The sequence below is a fragment of the Podarcis liolepis genome, assembly GCF_965112155.1.
Source record: "Podarcis liolepis genome assembly, chromosome: 5".
Taxonomy (NCBI): domain Eukaryota; kingdom Metazoa; phylum Chordata; class Lepidosauria; order Squamata; family Lacertidae; genus Podarcis; species Podarcis liolepis.
The window spans coordinates 39087829-39108767 of NC_139556.1; the positions used below are offsets into that span (position 1 = coordinate 39087829).

The 20939-nt window shown below is 45.6% G+C and overlaps 1 protein-coding gene across 5 annotated transcripts in view; it reads right to left on the bottom strand.

Annotated features, from left to right (window-relative positions):
* The window catches only part of PANK1 (pantothenate kinase 1), a 34816-nt gene that overhangs the window by 9553 nt on the left and 4324 nt on the right, over positions 1-20939 (bottom strand). For 3 of the 5 annotated variants that reach the window (XR_014526179.1, XM_083503124.1, XM_083503125.1), the window contains exons 2-3: positions 4768-5120; positions 1178-1431 (exon numbers count right to left, since the gene is read on the bottom strand). Coding sequence is in view for 4 of the 5 variants with exons in the window: in XM_083503124.1 (XP_083359250.1) it covers positions 1178-1431; positions 4768-5120 (607 nt within the window). In the remaining variant the exon portion in view is untranslated. Of the gene's footprint in view, positions 1-1177; positions 1432-4767; positions 5121-10720; positions 11205-20939 lie in introns of those variants that run through there. The other 2 variants (XM_083503126.1, XM_083503127.1) reach the window with 2 other exon arrangements.

Sequence of the window (20939 nt, forward strand, 5' to 3'; positions counted from 1 at the left end):
TAGGAGGAAGAGAAGACTCATTTCAGCCAACTTGCAGATTTTCCTGTTTTGTTTTATGCTGGTTTTACTGTATATGTGTTATTTGTTTATTGTTGTAAGTCACTCTGAGTTACTTTTGTTTGGGGTTTTTCAAAGCAACTAACAAGTTTAATAAATAATAATTGTTAGTAACAACCGTCTGGATTCCTAAATAGCCTGTTCTCTGGGCAAGCTTCAAATTCCTTTCTTCAAGAAAGCCCCTCAAACTGAAACTTCGCTATGATGCACTGGTTAAAGGGTGGTGGAGGGACTGGATCTTGATAGCTTAAGGTATGATGCATCTGGTTGTAATCTGAAGACTGTGGTCTGTTCAAACATAATCAGACATGGCTCCCCTTGTCAGAGCAGGAGTAACAAGCCATAAAGCCTTGGTTTGTCACTATGTCGAAATCTGGGATTGTGTCTCCCACCGGCCCCCCAAAAACATGATCAGAAAGCCAACAAGAAGTCATAGCTTCATGTTGGCAAGCAACAGTGATTTAAGGAGAAACCACAATGAGAAGCTGTGTTTCACAGCTTATTGCTGGTACCAGGGGAGGAGCGAAGCAGGAAGGATCAAGCAGTTGCCACCAGCATCCTGTTCAAATCCTGATAAGCCATTGACCATGCCTTATCGTTCTGTGTGAATCAATCTATTGTCAGACTTGCAGGAAGGAAGATAGGAGCAGTACCTGATTTCTAGAAGAAAATGCCTGTGTAGACACCCTGTTTGAAGATAATACTTTTCAAGAATCTGATTTTCAAGCTAAGCTAAAGCAATAAATTGTTGATATCACACCTGCAAAAAGTTGCAGATCTCTTAAGAACATTCTGCTCAAACATGTTGGCTAACAGTCCTGTGGAATTAAGTGGGGAAGTCTGCTTTGGTCTCAGATCCATACAGTGTGGTTCAGTAGCTCTGGGGAAGAAGGTGGGTTCAAATCACAGGCTGCGCCATGGTGTCCCTTAGCTCTGAAGCCTCAGCTCAGGGGCATTTTATTTATTTTTCTGCCTCACATATGCTTGAGGAGGTTTAGATAGCATTAACCTGACTTCAGGAGGCCCTCTGTAAAAATAATAAAACAATTCAGAACCTCCAATCTAGACAGGTTGGTATTTTCTTTTAGCAAGAGCTGTTCCCTGCAGATAGTATATTCACCTGGTCCCCGTAACTCTCTTATAGTTGTCCTTGGAATACACAGCTAAGATGCTGACCCCGGAGCCTATGTTAACCAGCAACATAGGAAAAGGATTATCAAGGCAGTAAGGCTTTTTCTGACACCGTTCAGGATCTGCGGGGTTTTCAAAATAATAGCACTCTGGGTGGCCGTTGAAACCGACAGAATCCACATAGAGCAGGCCCTGGATCAAGCAGTCCAACTCATCTAGCTTATGAAGCTGGAGGTCAGCAATCTGGAAGAGAAGTTAATAAATGAACACTCGTTGATACAGTGTTAAGAAACCTAATGGAAGAGTCAAAAGGCCCTGCTGAAGTACTTTGTACTGTTTGAGTTGCACAACAGGTCATTAAGAAGTATTTGCACAGGAAGTTCATAATCAAGCAAGCAGGTTGGCCATCAGCATGAAAACAAGCACATCACAAGGTCAAGCCATGTTGTGCATTTCAGGGTTTGGGGGTTGTTGTTTTTCGCTCCTTGAAGACACTGCGATACAGACCATAGTTGCTGGGTTTTTTAAAGGAAATCTTAAGTGGTTTCGAAAGAAGGATCTACCCATCCCACTTTCACCTGAAATCAAATAGGTTTTTAATATTGTCCCCAAAGCCTACACAACCTGTTTTCCAAGAGATGAGTCAAACAAAACGCTTTTGTAACTTATGAGAAGCAATATTGCCCTCAAACATTTTCATTTCCCATAACAATGTATGTTGCCAGCTTTAAAGTGCAATTATAAAGCCAGAATCCAGCTATGCAGCAAAGTCCAGCCTAACAGCAACTTTAAAACAAACGTGACCTTTCACATTTGAGGGACAGGCAACATGGCCTTTGTCCACTGCCTCACAGAAAAAAAAGGCCTTCTCTCTAGTGCAGAGGTTTTCGAACCGTGTGCCATATAGCTGCCAGCTCTATAGGCAAACGGTGACATAACTGGGTTTCTGAGGCTTGCAGCATGTTTCCCCACAGAGGAGCTGCAGAAAGAATGCAGTTGGTCAAGGAAGCCTTAGGCTCAAAAAGGTTGAAAACCTCTGCTCCAGTGTGAATACCAACAGCCTGGGGATATGCTCTCTCCCTTGCACACCTCTGGTGCTGATCTCCACTTACTTTACTCAGGTACCAAATCTGCAGCCGTGAGATGCACACAGTGAAGAGCAAATACTCCACTGAATTACACACCCTGGGTTTGAGCTCCCTGGCCAACGGTTGCCAATCCCTCAGGTTGAACAAAATTTGTGCAGTTGAATATAAAACACCACACAAAAGTCGAGCCTAATTAAAAATCCACCTCTGCACTGAAGTTCCCATTAGTCATTATAGTTGTGGGTGGTAGGGAAAGAGGACTAGTTTTTACCATGAAAACAAAAACACACACACACGTACCAAGAACTGGTCTGTTTTCTTAGTCAACCCTCTACAACCACACAGGCAATATAATTGAGTTTTGCATAATGAATGAAGGGTGTATAACTGAAACTGTAGTCCATCACAGGACTGGAAATATCAGCTGCTTCTGTTACAGTGTTGAAACAGCTCTGTTACCATCCCTTCCCTGGAGGGATCCATTCGTTAGTGAAACGCACAATCTGAAACCCATAGCTGTGGAACATCAGTTGTTTGCGTATAATGCATGCTCTGAAAATTGTGTTGGGTGGGGGTTTTAACTGACATTTCAAAAGTCGGCAGAGAATAATCGTTCCCACCTCTCTTCTAGAATTAAGGTGCCGTAAGGTGAAAAACAGAAGAACGTGTGTGCATGTGTTACATAATCCTCAGCAGCATGCTCACCCACAGAAAGCAATACAGAAAGAGTATCATCTTACTTACCTTGCCTCACCCATTGCCTCAGGACAGCAGCAAACACCGTAAACATTCTGAGAATTGTAAGTTGACACAGACCTGCCTGAATTCTTAGTGGAATCTGTTCAGGGGTTGTGTGATTTTGAAAAACAAATGCTTCTCTTGTACTTTTAAATAAGAAAAGCTGGCCAAGGAAGTACCATATTTTTCGCTCTATAGGACACACTTTTCCCCCTCCAAAAATTAAGGGGAAATGTGTATGCGTCCTATGGAGCGAATGCAGGCTCCTTGGCTTCAGCAATAGCAACACGAAGCCTCCGAAGCACAGAGGGAGCGCTCCCTCCGTACTCCGGAGGCTTCGCGTTGCTTTCGCTGAAGCCTGGAGAGCAAGAGGGATAGCCGCCTGAAGCCTTTGGAGCACAGCGGGAACTCGCGCTGCGCTCCAAAGGCTTTGGGTTCCTTTTGCTGAAGCCGGGAGAGCAATACTCTCCTGGCTTCAGCAGAGAGGGAGAGCTACGCAGCGCCCCTTCAGCGAAGTGGGAGGAGAAGTGGAAGGGGCTCAGTTTCTCCTGCCGCTTCGCTGAAGGGGCGCTGAGCAGAGAGAGGGAGAATTTTTTTTCTTGTTCTCCCCCTCTAAAACCGGGTGCGTCCTATGGTCGGGTGTGTCCTATAGAGCGAAAAATATGGTAATTACTGTGCCTATGGGAGCAGCTGGTATCACTCAAAAGAAAAATTACATTGGGGGTTTGGGCATCTTTTTAGAGGAATTCCTGACTTCAGGCAAAGTTTTGGAAGCAGCCAGAAAAGAAAGTTCTGCAAAATTTATGGATCTGCAACTCCTGCTAATCTTCAGTCCAGCATTGTTTTCTTTCCAACCTGCAGTCCAGCATTGTTTTCTTTCTTTTAAATTAAGTGCCATGCCTATAGTTCTACAACTACGGCTCACCTGAGGAGGCAGCCATGTTTGGAGGAAAGGAAAAAAGTAGCACCATCAGTTATGGAGGGTTTCTTGAAGTGATTCAGAAAACCAGTTCACTGAGCTCTCTCTTAACCACTCATTCAAGCGGCCAGTTTTCCTTAAAAAGCATGGGTGTGTAATCCTATAATTCAGTGGTAACCTATCGGTCCTGCCCTCACATCTTTTACATACATACAGCAACCACATATTGAGGAATACCTGCAAAATGCATTCAGTTACTCCCCATAATCTGATTGTGTACAAAGCTGCAGATAGAAGCACACTATAGCCATTTCCCTGATCATGAGGCAGCTGCACAACCTCCATGCCCACAAAAACACCAACAAGGAACGGTCAACCTGACCCCAATGGAACACCAATGCCTGCTAACAAAAAAACAGGAACTTGCTTTGTTGACAGACTCCGACTACAATACACAGTGTGAGGCTGTGTGGCATGCTGAGTCGAAGCTGTGCTTTCCTGCATTTAGTCTTAATACTGATAAAAAAAATAAATATAAGGAGAAAATTCTGAGCGTGATGTATGTGTTAACACAGCATAACAAATATTGCCACCCCTGTGCCTCCTTTCTCTCTCCTCCCCAGAGACACCGACAGTAGTTAGCACTTGTAGTTAACTACTCTCCTCAGTTAGCACTTATTGAAGGCAGGTTTGCTGGCTTGGAGTGACAAAAATAAACAATGACGTCCTAAGGTCTGACTGACACAAACACACCCCCTGTATTTGATCTGGCAACACCAGAAAAGTGGTAGGAAAGAGCTCCTTAAACCAAGACATTGTGCAAACAAAACATACCGTTCGAAAGTCTTCTTCAAACTTGTAAGCTCCGCCTCCCGTGGCACAAAGCGTGGTGTGCAAGCTTGAGAAGTTCTTTTCACTACCCATCTGTATGAACCTGTGCATAGCACAGCTTGGAAAACGGATGAAATGAAGGTTCCCTTTCCGCCCACACATAGTCAAGTTTTTCAGTTCGAGGTGGACATCTCGAATCCCAGTTTTACCGTAGGCTGTATTGGAAGTCAAGTACTTCCTGATGCTTTTCAGGTTTTCCACCTCCTCCTGTTCCTCCTCAGCGGTAATGTCCTTTGGTTCAAAGTAGACCAGTTTCACAAGCGTCCCACCAATATCCATGCCAAACCAGGGGAACGCTGGAGAAGGGGCAGGAATAGAAGGGAGACAAAAAGAAGAATTAATGTGAGCATTCTTAAAGTATTTCTAAAGGTGGGACTTTAAGGGTAACAAAGCCATTAAGCTTAGAAACGTGGCGCTGATTGAAGTGATATTCATGCCCATGTATCTGAAAGCTTTTGTTTGTGTGTTTTAAGTGACGTTTCAGGTGGCCTAGGATGCCATTACAGAAGGGGGTGGGAGCAAAGGGATTCCAGCAGGGATAGAGTCCCACGGAAAGTTTAAAGGTCCTCTCTTGGATATAATTCAATAATAAGCAGCAAAGCACAAATCATATTTTGGTTACTTATTTAGTACCTCTTCAAAGCAACCGTATCAAGACAGTTAAAATCATACTTCTCTCTCTCTCTGAGCCTGACATGCATATTTAGCATGCAAAATCACTGAATTGTTTATTACAATGGTAGTTCAGAATTTAGAACCAGTAAGCTCGGTCACAAATACGCATTCTCCTAACCCCTGAACCTCAGCCCCCAGTTGGCTGCAAAAACAACCACCACCACCACTTTTCCAAGAGTTGTATCAGCAAGTTCTGAATATTTCCACCCATTGTTTATTTTCCTCTATCATCTCTGCCCAGTTTCATTAAAATTTAGACTGTAAGCAACTTAGGACAAAGACTTGTCCCTTTTTAATTAATGTTATCCTGTTGTGCCAGGCACATTCACAGTACTAAGCATACAGGTATTTCCTGACATAGATGGAAAACAGAGCAGTGAAAAGCAATCACCTCCCAACCCTATTTCCCATAGCAACTTCCGTCTTAATGATAACCTGCACAGGTTTCCACAATGCTGGGGCTGATGGAGGCAAAGCAGCAGGAATACTTTGTGCTCGGAAGAAAGAGCAAGCAGATATCTATGTTCTAGGATGCAGCCCACTCACTATTCTACTTTTAAAAAGCAGCACTGCCAACACCACCCTCACTGCCCATGGAATTGTTTACCCATGCCTATTATTAAGCCTTACGTTCAAACTCAAAGGAACAGCACACAAATGTAGAATTATGTATTTCTTATTACAAACACCTCCTCAAATCTGGATCTACGCACAGCAGGTATACAGTGTGTTATTATGGTTGATTCTTAGAATTACTGAATAGAATGAGCCAGGATAAAAAGGGAAGGGAAGAACACTTCCTGGCCAATCGCTTTCCCTGTCTCCCTCCTTTGGGGAAACAACGCTCCCAAAATAGTTCCTCTGGTTCTATTCTTGGAACTGACACAAGCGCTACAGGGGGTGTTAGCAACATGCCTGCCCCAACCAGTTGCTCCAAACTGAACAAGGAAACAGATGGAAAACAGCCTCCCGTCAAAGGATAAGATGCCACCAGAAACATATGGGCTGTTTACATAATTTATCCTCTGTGTTGCTTAGGCATCATTGTTGAAATAAGCTACATTTATTTATTTGCTACTGGAAAACATTTAAACAGAAAGTCAATTTGAACAATCCATTTTCTGTGTTGAGGCTGCCCCCAAACCACCACAAGCCCATGTTCACGCTCCACACATCAATTATAGCATAAAGGACTACAATCCTGGGAGTACATCCTACTGAATTCAGTGGGATTTACACTGAAGAAGTGTTTGAAGCTCCCATTGTTCTAGGCGCACTTTGCAAAAGGGAATTTCTTTAGCACGGTCAGCTTCTGAGTTCTGGGCACAGTACTGCGCCCTAAGATTTCAGTTTAAAACTGCAGTGGAAGGAAAGGAGGACCTTTCCTGCATCCCCACTTCCAGCCCCTCTCTGAAGACTGGAGAAGAGGCCCTCTTAAGAGTATTAAGGGGGTGGTCAGGGGAAGGACTACTAGACCATGTGAAAAATGAACATAATATTTTAGCTGCAGTTCATTCATTTTCAGCTTTGTATTCTTGTTATAAGAAAAGTGTGCCTAGACACTGTTACACCCATAACCATGCTTAAGGTGCCGTTTAGATCCTAGCTTTCATATCTCAGTTTCTAACACTGCTTTGAAGTACACAATCCCAAGATTCTATTTCAATGGGATTGACTACTGAGTAGGCAGAAGGCCACTCATCTATAGGCTGCACGCAGCATTGCAATGTCATTGTGTATTCTGGGAGAGAACTATATTGGCATGCAGGTACTACAGGCACCAGATAAGGCGGGGGGCGGCGGCATTAAGAGCCCTTTAAGTGATACTGCTGCTGCAAGGCATGGACTACAGTGGTACCTCGGGTTAAGTACTTAATTTGTTCCGGAGGTCCGTTCTTAACCTGAAACTGTTCTTAACCTGAAGCTAATGGGGCCTCCCGCTGCCGCCGCAACACAATTTCTGTTCTCATCCCGAAGCAAAGCTCTTAACCCAAGGTACTATTTCTGGGTTAGCGGAGTCCGTAACCTGAAGCGTATGTAACCCGAGGTACCACTGTACTGACACAGGGATGTGCTTTCCATGTGGCAAACAAGGCCTCATTTAACTCAGTCTGGAATAGCAAAGCAGTTGGGGCAACAAGTGAGTGAAAAATGCAACTATTCTGCACAAATTCGAAGAAAAGAGCAGAATGTTGTCCCTTCTTCCAGTGACTGGTTTTTTTTTGGGGGGGGGGGGCGGGAATGGACTAACATTCTCAAGTTTAATTTTTAGCTAGCCATTATGGAGGGCTTAAGAACCAACAGCACTCTCTCTGAAACCTCCAAATGGGCAGCCTAAAAAACCTAAATATATTTGGTTTACACAATTAATTACAAATCAAAGGATGAAGAAATCTCAAAGAGAAACAAACCCAGCCGGTGCTGTAGCCAAGGTATTTCTATTCCCCACCATCTCCCATTCCTATACTTTTTCTGGACATGTCACCCACTCTTGGATAAATCTAACCTGTTGTGTAGCTAAAAAGAGATAAAGATGTACCGGAATCAACCTTGCAGTCTTGAGCTAAGGCAGATAAAATAAATCCAAATACAATTAACAGTGATACCTAGACATTTCCCCAAACCCTTCATTAAAAGAATTATTTTCATCTGTATTTCCATTGTGTTGCTAGGACAAGGCTGACCATAGAAAGAGGCATAGTCAATTTTATAATAGTGGGAAGGGTGCTTTAAATTCCTAGAAGGCTCCCTCAGATTCTAAATGCCTACTGGTGAGCAGGCAAAACACTAACCATGCTACAAATAGTTGCTGTCATAATATTCAAACGGTGGGTGTTGTTCAGTCCAATCAGCTTCTGGAGACTGCACAGTTTCTGGTTTTGGATTTTCATTCTGCGTTTCTGGCAATTTAGAGGAGAAGCCTAATGTTTAAGCTCTTACTGATAGTACCCTTATGACTGAAAGGTAGTGTTAGTATAGTATACATGTTAACCCAAAAACCTGATCCTATGAGTACTCAGAAGCAAGTCCCACTGAATCTAATGGGGCTTCGTCTTACATAAGCATGCAGAGGATTGCAAGTTAATGGTTCCCCACAGCCTTTTATGAAACCTTACATTTATTACGAATTGTTATTATGAGTTTTCCCTTCTTGTTTGTAATGTTGCCCTGAGGATTTAAGGTCTTTCATTCATATTCCCAGAGCATCTCAAGGTCCATTTTATAGAAGTTTTAATTTCTAGCCCTTAAGAGATAAAAAACATTATGTACCTAAGAGGAAAACTTCAAATAGGGCTCTTCTACACCCACAAACACACACAGTTCACAAAAAGCTTTTGTTGCTTCCAAACCTGTTTCACTTCACAGTTAAAAAAGCTAAACACCTCATCCTTTTGCATGTCTAATTTTCTTACCGTACAGCAGTAGTTTTCAACCACTGTACCATGGCAACCTGGGGTGCCTGCTTGCACAGCTGTTTATTGCAGCAGCCCTGGCTATAAGCTCCGCAGGCGAATGGTGCCTTTGGGAGGAACCTCTTCTTTGGGGTGGGGGCAGCTCAGAGACCAGTGACAGCAGCAGCAGCAGCTGCCCAGAGGACTCCCAAGGAGAAAGGAGAGGAGACTGAGGGAACCCTCCACAAGGTAGTGTGTTTGAAAAAGGGTGAGAGGCTGCCAGCTCTGCAGGCAAGGGGTGACATAACAGGGCTCCTAAGCCCCACGGGGGTGCCGGGGAAAGACTGTAGTTGGCCAAGAAAGCCATGGATTCAAAAAGGTTGAAAACCTCTGCCATACAGATTTCCTTTTTAATTCTACTAGTGTAATACACAAAAGAATCTGTCAACTAATGGGAGGTTTCTGCAAAGCCTTCTCTCCCGTTGCAACACAAAATCATAGTTACACCCTCACCAGATGGATTTGTCAACCTAAGATGACAAACTTGCATGACAGAGAAGCCATGCTGGCAGAAATGTTCTTTTATTTACCGGGTAATATATCCCAAAATTTAATTACAGTGGTACCCCGCAAGACAAATGCCTTGCAAGACGAAAAACGCGCAAGACGAAAGAGTTTTCCGTTTTTTGAGTCGTTCCGCAAGACAAATTTCCCTATGGGCTTGCTTCGCAAGACGAAACGTCTTGCGAGTTCTTGCGAGTTTGTTTCCTTTTTCTTAAAGCCGCTAAGCTGCTAAGCCGTTAATAGCCGCTAAGCCGCTAATAGCCGTGCTTCGCAAGACGAAAAAACCGCAAGACGAAGAGACTCGCGGAACGGATTAATTTCGTCTTGCGAGGCACCACTGTATTGCACTTCAAATACCATAAAGAAAATTTGCCATCATAGTGATCCCATTTCCAAGTAATCAGCTTCTGACTGGCATTTCTACAAACAAGCAAAAACAGGAGCCAGATTATTTCACACTCTAAATATTGATCCCCGTAATTTTTTAAAAAATGACGATGACTTCAGCTGTACCACATAAAGGCTGAAGATTAAGCCATATTTGTGTTGAACAGAATCTGCGCTATGATCTCTTAACACACACATCAAGGTGTGTTTGTTTAGTAGCTTCCAACGACAGGTTGTTCATAATGCTAGGAATACACATACTTGACTTTCCATTATTGCCCACCCCCTGGTAACACCAGATTTCCTCTACCCAAAGCCGGTGCACAACTCATATCCGCTCACAAAGGACGTGTACTACAGACCAGCGAAAGAATGAAAGAATGATGCCTCATAGCTTGACCTGGCTGCAGCAACAAGTAATATTTGAAGTTCTACACCATTTACACAAAACTAACTGCCTGCTCTCTCACACACTAAAATGTACTCTGTTGTTAAAGTTGTTGTATCTGGGGGGAAAGCACCCCAGCACAGTGCATGCCAAAGTCTGCCCGATAGGAGACTAATCTATAAACCACCAGGGAATACTGTTAGTATATGTTTCTGCAGTTACCTGGTGCAACATCAAAGATCTTACTTTTAAAGACACCCTTGTATTTAAGTACTAGCCTGGTACCCATCGGCAACCAAGGACTGGAAGCAGGCAGGTGCATGAAATTATACCCAAACAAGTGAGTCACCCAGGCAAGTGACGTCTCCACACACAGGATAGAAGCAGAATGAGCTGGCCTCTCTCCAGCACCCAGCATACAAATACATTTTTTCAGTCAGTCCCCAACAGGCTGGTAACTTCTTTGGGGGGCGGGGGAGTTGTTACTTACAATGTCATTTTCATAAAACTCCAGAAGGCTTGCGGCCAGTGCCAACAGGATAATATTTTAGATTATCTAGATTAAACGCTGCAAAAGCTCACATCGTATTGCACTATGGTGCACTGAAGCTCATAACACTAATCCCATTACAGACTTACACAAATCCTGGTTTTTAAGCAACCAAGAACTCTAATTACAGGTAAATTCACACTCGCTCTATTGACTTAATTATTTGTGGATGGCAAATTAAAGGAACTTGCCCATTTGCACCACAGCGAAAGAGTTCCTCTGGCAACAGGTGTTCACCAAAATGAAAATGCAGAGCCAGCATAAGTTAGTCTCATCTACTGATGAGAAAGCTTAAAGCTATAATTGAATCTATACAAATCCATGGCCACCATTGATTGGAAGGCCTGTCCTTACCACCTGGAGCCTGGCACAGTCTACACCTGCACTTCAGTGCTACTCCACCATTCCTGTATGGTGAACTTTAAATTCAGGGAAATTTCAAAACACAGCTTCTGTTTACTAAGACACGCAAAAGGGGAGGAAAGTGAACAGTGCAAATAAATGACATCCAGTTGTGCCAATGCAAACTTTGCCTCAAGCTACAGCCTGTGCAGACACAGTAGGCGCGCTCTCCCTCTCTGGATCATAGCTTATGGCTACAATGACCTGACCTCATGCATAAGCTGCGCAAATGGAACATGTCTGAACACAGGAAGATGCCTTATTTGAGTCAGACAATTGATCCATGCAGCTCAGTATTGTCTACACTGACAGGCAGTGACTCTCCAGGGTTTCTGGCAGGGGACCCTTCTTGGAGATGCCACGAGCTGCCCACCTGCGCCATTTCAGTGTCTTGCACTTCCTCTTCCCTTTGCAAAAGAGGAAGAGGGATTGTCCCATTGTTGGGAAGTACATACATCTTGCTACAAACAGAAACGCAAGTGTATTTTGACCTGGGTTTCCACTCTTCTCAATTTTTAAGAGCAAGCAAAGAGATCCTAAGAGTTTACTCAGTCTGTTCTTGACAGGGGCTTGTTTTATGTTCTGTGTAAAGAGTAGCTGCCTCTTCTCTTCCATTTGGGGGCAGACAAACAGAGAAAAGGATTTCGACTTCCCTCTTTCACCATCTATCACCTAAAGCACATTTCAGTTTGCTTGCCGGTGTCAGCACAAACAACTTGCAGGCCCCCGGTGTTAGGAGTCGTATTAATTCCTACACTACTTGCAAGCCATTAATCCAACACAAAGGAATTTGAACTGCAGAGAGGAAATCATATGACTGACCTATCAAGGGCATGCAAGCTTTAAAATCCACATGAGGGCAGCAGAGAAATTATAGTACACAAACAAGACCCTGGCCAGTGGTATTGCAGTTATGTTAATTGCTTGTTGGCATCCATCTGTCTTGGAGGTGATGGAGGAGTGCGCCTTCGGGGGTGAAGTCAAACTGTTGGAGGGTTGCAGCGCCTGACGTGCTATGTATTCCCATGTGCCATGTGTATATATCCATTGCCACACTGGATTAGCTCATCCTGACCTACTCTCCAAGCAAGGCCTTTGGGGCACACATTGAAGAAGACAGGCCAAAAGCTTTCTGAAAGACAATTCTATTTCTTCCAGCAACAGTTTCGTTGGGAACAGAGTACATAGATCTATTTGGGTTTAACATCTTCTCTCATATACATAATAGACATTAAACTGATAAAACCCATTCTAATTCCAGACATTCTGGCTTACTACCATTATTTTATCCCATTTATATTTCTACTGTCCTCCCATCTCGCAGGAAATCAGGGGAGCAACAATCATAAACATAGGCTAGGCTGAGTTTTGTGACCAAATGGAAACTGAACCCCAGGCCAATACTATATGCTTACTGTACCACACTGGTTAATATTTATTTCTTTACAATAATTGTAACATAACAAGTCACAGGTTTCAGCTTGTGGATAGCACCTGAATATCCTAAGATTATTAGTTTTCTTGGGTTTGGGATTGTTGCTGGTTTTTTTTAAGAGCATCTATCCTTTAGGATTGAAAATAAGATTTATTTGGTTTATTTAGATACAGTGACTGAACTGGAGGCCCCTCGACTGACTTCAGGTCCAGTGTTGGACCATTTCGATCGGATACTCCCTACTGATGTGGATAGATTCCTCCAAGTTGGTAGGCCCACCACCTGCCTCCTTGATCCGTGCCCGTCTTGGCTGATTAGGGAGTGTCCAGATGTTGTGCGGACCCCCCTGGTAGAAATTATCAATTTGTCCCTTGACACGGGGACATTCCCAGGGGAACTGAAGGAAGCAGTGGTGCGTCCACTCTTAAAGAAAACTTCATTAGATCCCTTAGACCTATCCAATTACCGCCCAGTTTCAAATCTTCCATACCTGGGTAAGGTAATTGAGAGAGCGGTTGCTGAACAGCTTGGTAGGTTTCTGGAGGAAACATCGGCATTAGATCCATTTCAGTCCGGTTTCCGTCCTGGTTTTGGGACGGAGACGGCTCTGGTTGCCCTAACAGATGATATCCGTAGACAACTGGATCGAGGCGGGTCAGGACTGCTGATCCTCTTAGATTTGTCAGCAGCCTTTGACATGGTCGATCATGATCTTCTGGACCATCGCCTTGCAGACGTGGGAATACAGGGCATAGCCCGTAACTGGTTGTGCTCTTTTATCTCTGGTCGGGGACAGAGGGTGGCACTAGGGAGGGAAATGTCATCACGCCACTCCTTGGTGTGTGGAGTGCCGCAGGGCGCAATTCTCTCCCCAATGCTTTTTAACATCTTTATGCGCCCCCTTGCCCAGATTATCCGGAGCTTTGGGCTGGGCTGTCATCAATATGCTGATGACACTCAGCTCTATCTGCTGATGGATGGCCACACCAACTCGGCCCCTTACACACTGACCAGATGCTTGGAAGCTGTGGCTGGATGGTTTCGTGGGAGCCGATTGAAACTAAATCCTTCGAAGACAGAGGTCCTATGGCTAGGTCGGGATAGCATGGGGATGAGGGACCAACTCCCTTCTCTTGCGGGGGCCCAATTAGTACCATTGCCTTCCGTTAAGAGTTTGGGTGTAATCCTTGACGCCTCCCTTTCCATGGAGGCGCAAGTCACAGCAACAGCCAAGGCGACATTTTTCCACCTTCGCCGCATCAAGCAGTTGGTCCCTTACCTTTCCCGCCCCGACCTGGCCACAGTGATCCATGCGACAGTCATATCCAGGCTTGACTACTGTAATTCGCTCTACGCGGGGCTGCCCTTGAAGCTGTCCCAGAAACTCCAGCGGGTACAGAATGCTGCAGCGAGGCTCCTCACGGGGTCTCTGCCATGGGAGCATATTCATCCAGTGCTTTTCAAGCTGCACTGGCTCCCGGTGGAGTACAGGGTCAGATTTAAGGTGCTGCTTTTGACCTTTAAAGCCCTTCACGGCCTAGGACCCTCGTACCTACGGGACCGCCTCGCCTGGTATGCCCCACGGAGAGCCTCAAGGTCCATAAATAACAACACCCTAGTGGTCCCAGGCCCTAAGGAAGTTAGATTGGCTTCAACCAGAGCCAGGGCCTTTTCAGCACTGGCCCCAACTTGGTGGAACGCTCTGTCTCATGAGACCAGGGCCCTGCAGGATCTGATTTCTTTCCGCAGGGCCTGTAAGACAGAGTTGTTCCGCCTGGCCTTTGGATCGGAGCCAATTTGATTCCCCCCCCCTTTTTTCTTTTTTCTTTTCCTTCTCCTGCAATGAGGCTTCATTTTAATATTTTAATGTTCCATTATTTTAATGTTGTATTTTATTTTTGTTTTTAAGTTGTAATCACTCATCTTGTTTTTATTATTGCTTGTAAGCCGCTCTGAGCCCGGCCTTGGCTGGGGAGGGCGGGGTATAAATAAAAAATTATTATATTATTATTATTATTTAATGCTGTGAAATTCCCACGGCCTTGGAGAAGTTACACCCCACCCTGCACCCTTGGCAACTTCTCACTGAAATGTCACACACCCATTATTAACAAATCCAATTAAAATGTTAGCACTATACAACTGTCTTTTAAAAGAAATCACTGAATATTTTATATTATCTAAAATTATCTTACCAACATTATTCATTGCATTGTTTGGGATTGCTTCTTTTTACTTCTCATCTGTTCAGAAGAACTTGTTAGCAATTCCTTTGCCTAATCTCATTACTTTAACAAAATCCTGAGAGATGGGAGAAGGTGTCCACTACTGTTGTTATTTCATGTTGTACCAGGTTATAGGAACTTGCATTGGCACAACCCAGTTCTAAGTATCCGCCTGCCTTTTTAAAAAACTACAACTCCCATCAGCCTCAGCTGACATGCCAGTGCTTTCTGGAGCAGGTGGGAGTTGCAGTCCAAAATATCTAATGGGGGGGGTGGGGAACTGGCTCCAACTGGTAGTCTGGATCCTAACCTCCTCCATCTCGGACAGGTGGGCAGGGCTTGGTTGAAATGGCCAAATGGGCACCCCTAAATAGATCTGCAGGCCAGAGTTCCCTCCCCAATTGGGAAAGGCTTTTATAAAACTGTGGAATGTTGAAAGAGGAGGACGAGGATATAAAAGGGTCCAAAAACCAAATCCTATGTGAGGAACAACAATAGGAGCTGGATATGTTTAACCTGTTAGACAATGGAAAACAGCTGCCAGGTAGAAGGGGGAACTTGTTCTGTGCTGCACCAGAAGGCAAGACTAGAACTAACAGGTGGGAAATTATTAAGGAGGCAGCAGAGTTAGGAAAAACTTCTGAATGCTAAGGGTTGATCCACAATGAAACAGGATACCTCAGGAGGTGATTGTCATCATGAAGAGGGTGGCTGGATGACGAGAGTAAGTGGAAGGAGCCAGGAGAGGCTGAACAAGAGGAAATCCTAGTGGGGTGGGAGGGGGTGATAACTTGGCGCCATTATAGGATTCTGACCCAGGGGGAGGTCCCAGAGGATTGGGAGATCTGGATTCAGAGGAAGGGCCCTTTCAGAAGAGCAGCCTGCCTCCGTGGCATCGAAAACCCCAAGTGATACATCACCAGCTGCGGCGGTGGCTCCAGTGCCTGGGTTCAAGCCCAACTATGAGTAGGCTAGATCAGTGTTTCCCAACCACTGTTCCGCGGCACACTAGTGTGCCGCGAGATGTTGCCTGGTGTGCCGCGGGAAAAATTAAAAAATTCGAAAGATTTTTTTTTTTAAGTCAAATTTTCGATTGGGGCGCCGTCACTAGATTACCCCTGGGGTTCCCTCCCTCCCTCCCGCTCTGCGCCTCCCTCCTCCTCCTCCTCCTCCTCCGGGGAGGCCCTTCCTGGCTCTCGGCCAAGGCTTGGCGGCTGCCACTCACTCACTCGCTCGCCCACCCGTCCCTCCATCCCTGCACCCGGCCTCTCCCCCTCCGTCCCCGGCGCGGGGGCTGCCGGGATCCGTAGTCCCCTCGCCCTTGGGCTCCGCGAACTACGTTTCCCAGCGTGGCCTGGCGGGCCGGGCGTTTTGTTTGAAGCGCTCTTCTCCCGGCCATGGAATGAGCGCGGCGGCGGCGGCCGGGCGGGCAGGGGCTCTTCCGCGCAGACCCCGCGCAGCCTGCCTGCGCCCCCGCGGAGATCGGACGGCAGGATGGAGCCCGGGGATCCCCGCGGAGGCGGAGCGGCGGCTGCCCCCCAGGTAGGGCTGCGTCGGGGTTTTTTTATTTTTGCAATGCTGCATCCGCGCCGGAGGGGACGCATCGGACCGCGGGGAGACCCCTTGGCGGGCGGGCAAGGCAATGCATGCGTGCAGGCGTTGCATGGAGTGCAGTGCAATGCAATGGCAACGCGGCGCCCTGCATGCATGCATGCAACTTCCACCGGCGCTCCGGACTTGGCAGGTGAGGGGGGTCCCCAGTGGGCGGCAGAGAGAGCCGGGAGGGCGAAGGGGAGGCGGGGGGGAGCAGCGCTGCTCCCCGAGCCGAGCCCGGGGGGAAACTTCGGCATCGTTGCGCCGGGTGTTGGAAGCGGAGGCTGGCGGGGGCCCCTCACCTGCAAAACCTGGTCGCCTCTCATATATTTCGTGCATTGCATTCATCGCCCGCTTTCTCCTCCAAGGAGCTCCCGGGGGCGCGCCTGGTTCTCCCCGTGTTGTCTTTGCAACAACAGCCCTGCGAGGTGGGTCAGGCGAGTGGCCCAAGGGAGCACCCAGGGATTGTCCTGGCCAGGTGGGGTGATTTGAACCCTGCTCTCTGCCCGGTCTTCGTCCTCATTTAGCCCCCACATGTGCATGACTGTGCATGACTGAGGTTTTCCCCCCTCGTCTTGGCTATGGTGTGAGTCTGTGCTGTTAATTAATGGGGTTCTGCCTTCGGAGAAGATGAGCCAGCCCTCAAGGAGGTGATTATGTAATTTGCTAGCAATTCATGTCCCTCCCGGCGTGACGCTGCGCGCTGACGTCACGGGGCTGTAATGGTGGTGTGCCTCGAGATTTTTTTCATGAAACAAGTGTGCCTTTGCCCAAAAAAGGTTGGGAAACACTGGGCTAGATCAACACAACCTCCATCTCCCAAGGACGCAGAGGGGCCTGAGTGAGCAGGCCATGCTAGCCCAGCCTCTATGGAGGAGTTCCTGTTTGCTTGCCCAGCCCTGAGGCTCAGGACATCAAGCATGTGAATAAGCTGTGCACACCTTGCTCTTCAAAAGGAAGAGTGCAGGGGCCAAGCCAAGTATCGGATAAACATCTTAGGTAAGCCTACACATGTATTTTACGGCTCTGTCATGCTTTACCTGCTTGTAACATGTAGACACACGTTGGGATGCTACACCGACTTCATCAATAAAAGTTTCAAAACCTCCAGTTGTGAGGGTTTAAGGTCTGAGGGGAAGAGCAAGGGCAGTGATGGGCTCTCATTTTACAAGAGGTATTTAGCAGAGACTCAATGGGATAACATAGTTGCATCCTCCATTACACATCCTGAATTAAGCCAGGGGTTGGATTAGACCAGGCATGGCCAAACTTGGCCCTCCAGATGTTTTTGGGACTACAATTCCCATCATCCCTGACCACTGGTCCTGTCAGCTAGGGATGGTGGGAGTTGCAGTCCCAAAACATCTGGCGGGCCAAGTTTGACCATGCCTGGATTAGACAATCTCAAAGTTCTCTTCCAACTCTGGGCACTCTTAACCATTCAAAGAAAAAGCATATGACTGTGGCTTAGTTCTCGAAGTCATATACTTCTGGGGGTGGGGGCATGTATGATGGTATGCCCATGGGGGGGAATCCTACATAAAGAAGGAATTCCCCCCCACACACACACACACAAGCTTAGGCTCGGTTAGAAGGCCTTCTCTTGACATCTAGCTTCCTATGTGCAGGGAAGTTCTTTTTTCTGGACAATTCAATCATGTGAGCCCCACGTGCTATTTGAAGTGGTACAGCTCAGGCCCATGTTTGCCACCTCAATGAGAAGGAGGTCTAAAGCAAACAGGAGGTATCTAAAAGATTACAAGGATCACTTAACTTGATGGCTGCTAACAGCTGGACAATCTAGGGGAAAGTTCATTTGTGGATACTGTGAGAGTACCTTTAACACAGTTCCCGGGTGCACTTTAAACTGGACTAATTGTCCAGAATTGGGAAGGGGGGGAAACAGTCGAGCTGTGTGTGCTATCTAGATTTAGAGTAGGGAATTCTAATCTACTTTACTGATTGAGGGTATAGAGCAAGAAATGGGTAGTTCTGCAATTATCTAGATGGCCTACAAGGGTGAGATCTTTATGTACGAAGTTCATGACTTTTTCTCCCTTGCTGGAAAACCCTGTGCAAGATTATCGCCCCAGAAAATGCATGCTTACATATTCATTCATATATTATTATTTTTTAGATCTTTACATGCAGACACGAATCAAACAACAAAGCAAAGGCTGCTGCACATCACACATTACTTTAATGTTCAGACTGCACACGGTAAGATCACACCAGGTCATTTGTTATTTCAACACATTGCAAGTCATCTACCATGCAGTCAAGAAGTGTAGGAAGTCAGAAGTAGAATACTGCACCTCTCACCCTATTCCTGCGACTGCAATCTGTTTTAAGCTGTTTTAATATTATAGTTTTAAATTGCTGTAACTTGCTCTGGGGTCTTATGGTGAAAGGCAGGTAAGAAATGGGGTAATAATAATAACAATAAGTACATGGTTGTGAGGGATGACACAGCTTCCCCCTCCAGTCCTGATGTAATCACTTGCCTAACAAGTACTTAGGACACACCTAACCTCAAGGTGGGTAATAAATAATAACAGTCACCACCAATAAGGTAGTTCTCTTGATTTCTTCAGTTTTGGTGACTTGCAGCAGAACACAAGAACTCTGCTGAACACCATTGGGTTTGCGTTTTCATGAGCACAATTCAAAGTGTTAGTGCTGACCTTTAAAGCCCTAAATGGCCTCAGTCCAGTATATCTGAAGGAGCATCTCCATCCCTATCGTTCTACCTGGACACTGAGGTCCAGCGCCAAGGGCCTTCTGGTGGTTCCCTCCCTGCAAGAAGCCAGGTTACAGGGAATCAGGCAGAGGGCCTTCTTGGTAGTGGCACCTGCCCTGTGGAATGCCCTCCCACCAGATGTCAAAGAGAACAACAACTACCATACTTTTAGAAGACATCTGAAGGCAGCCATGTTTGGAGAAGCTTTTAATGTTTGATGCACTAATGTATTTTGTTGGAAGCCGCCCAGAGTGGCTGGGGAAGCCCAGCCAGATGGGCGGGGTATAAATAATAAATTATGATGATGATGATTACGATGATGTTTAATCTGTCCTGCATCACTCATATATATACAGATGCATCATTCATACATATACACATGATACAGGTTAGAATCAAGCCTAGACTGCTTCACTGATACAAAAAACACCTAACACTGTCCAGTTTAGGGTTGTTAAAGTGCTTTCTAGAATGAGGAATTATTTGATTGGATTTATGGTATCACAGGATTGTAGCATTGGAAGGGACCCCAAGGGTCATCTAGTCCAACCCTCTGCAATGTGATCAGGGTTCTGAGGGCTTGGGCTAGGCGACAAAATGCCATTTCCCTCCCCGCCCCCCATTCTCCGTCCCATCAGTGGTTTTAGTCAAGCCTCTAGAAAAAGATAGTTTCAAAGTTGAAGGGAAGCCTATGGACTGGATTGAATATTTAAGAGAATCATTAATATCAAAATAAAATATAAGAGTGAGGGCAGTCTTCTGGGTGTGCAGGATCCAGGCTATTTAGGGTTTTATAAATGATTGCCAGCATACTGAAATAAGTTCAAAGCACTGGAAAGTATTACGGTCAACTCTGCTCTCCGCAGAGATGCAGAATTTCTGAGCATTTTATAGGTAATAACACCATTATCACCACCACCACCAATGAAAAACCCTCTTGGTTTGTTTGTTTTTTGTGAGGAGGGCACAGAGAATGGAAATACGTGCAGTATTTATTTGACTAGCACTACTCAACTAAATTATAATCCTGGGGCATGAAAGGGAACATTCAAAAGCATTAACTCTTGAATCCTCAGATAAGGCTACTTCATTTGCATTGGTTTGCAGCCAGTTTCTGTACAGGCTTTTTTTTTTAAAGAGTTTGTTTTGGTAGCCAAGGTATACAAAGCATGAAAAGCAGTTGCATACTGCCACTCCGGAAAAAGTGCTTTCTGGCAGACAGGGAGAAATATAGACTCAAGGACAATTCTATACACAAACAGATATCGCCTATTCGTATGCATAAAGAGCTGGTCAGCCCTGCCCTGATTCAAAGCACTGGACTCAAATCTGTATCTCTTTATATTCCCCACCTTTCAAGGTACTTCGTGCAATGCCCTCTGGAACATGCAAGCTGGAAGAGCTCAGCTGTTCCAGGGAACGTCTGATTAAAAAAAAACTTTTGAGAAGTTATAGTTTTGAGAAGAAAGCAAAACGAACTACAACAGTACCACCTGCCACAGCTGCTAACTCCTCCTCCTGTTTTTCCCTCTGCCCAAGGAGGTGGCTATGACCAGTCTCTGCAAGGAAGCTAGGCAGCTCAGAGTTCTTTCTCCAGAACTGGGATGCATGCCTGACCCCATGGCATGCACTGAAGAACTGTGAGCACTCTCTAAGAAGCTGCTGCACAAGGGAACCCTGAACCACAAGTAGGTTGAACAAAATAAACACTTTAAACCAGGGTAGTCAACCTTTTTATACCTACCGCCCACTAATGCATCTTTC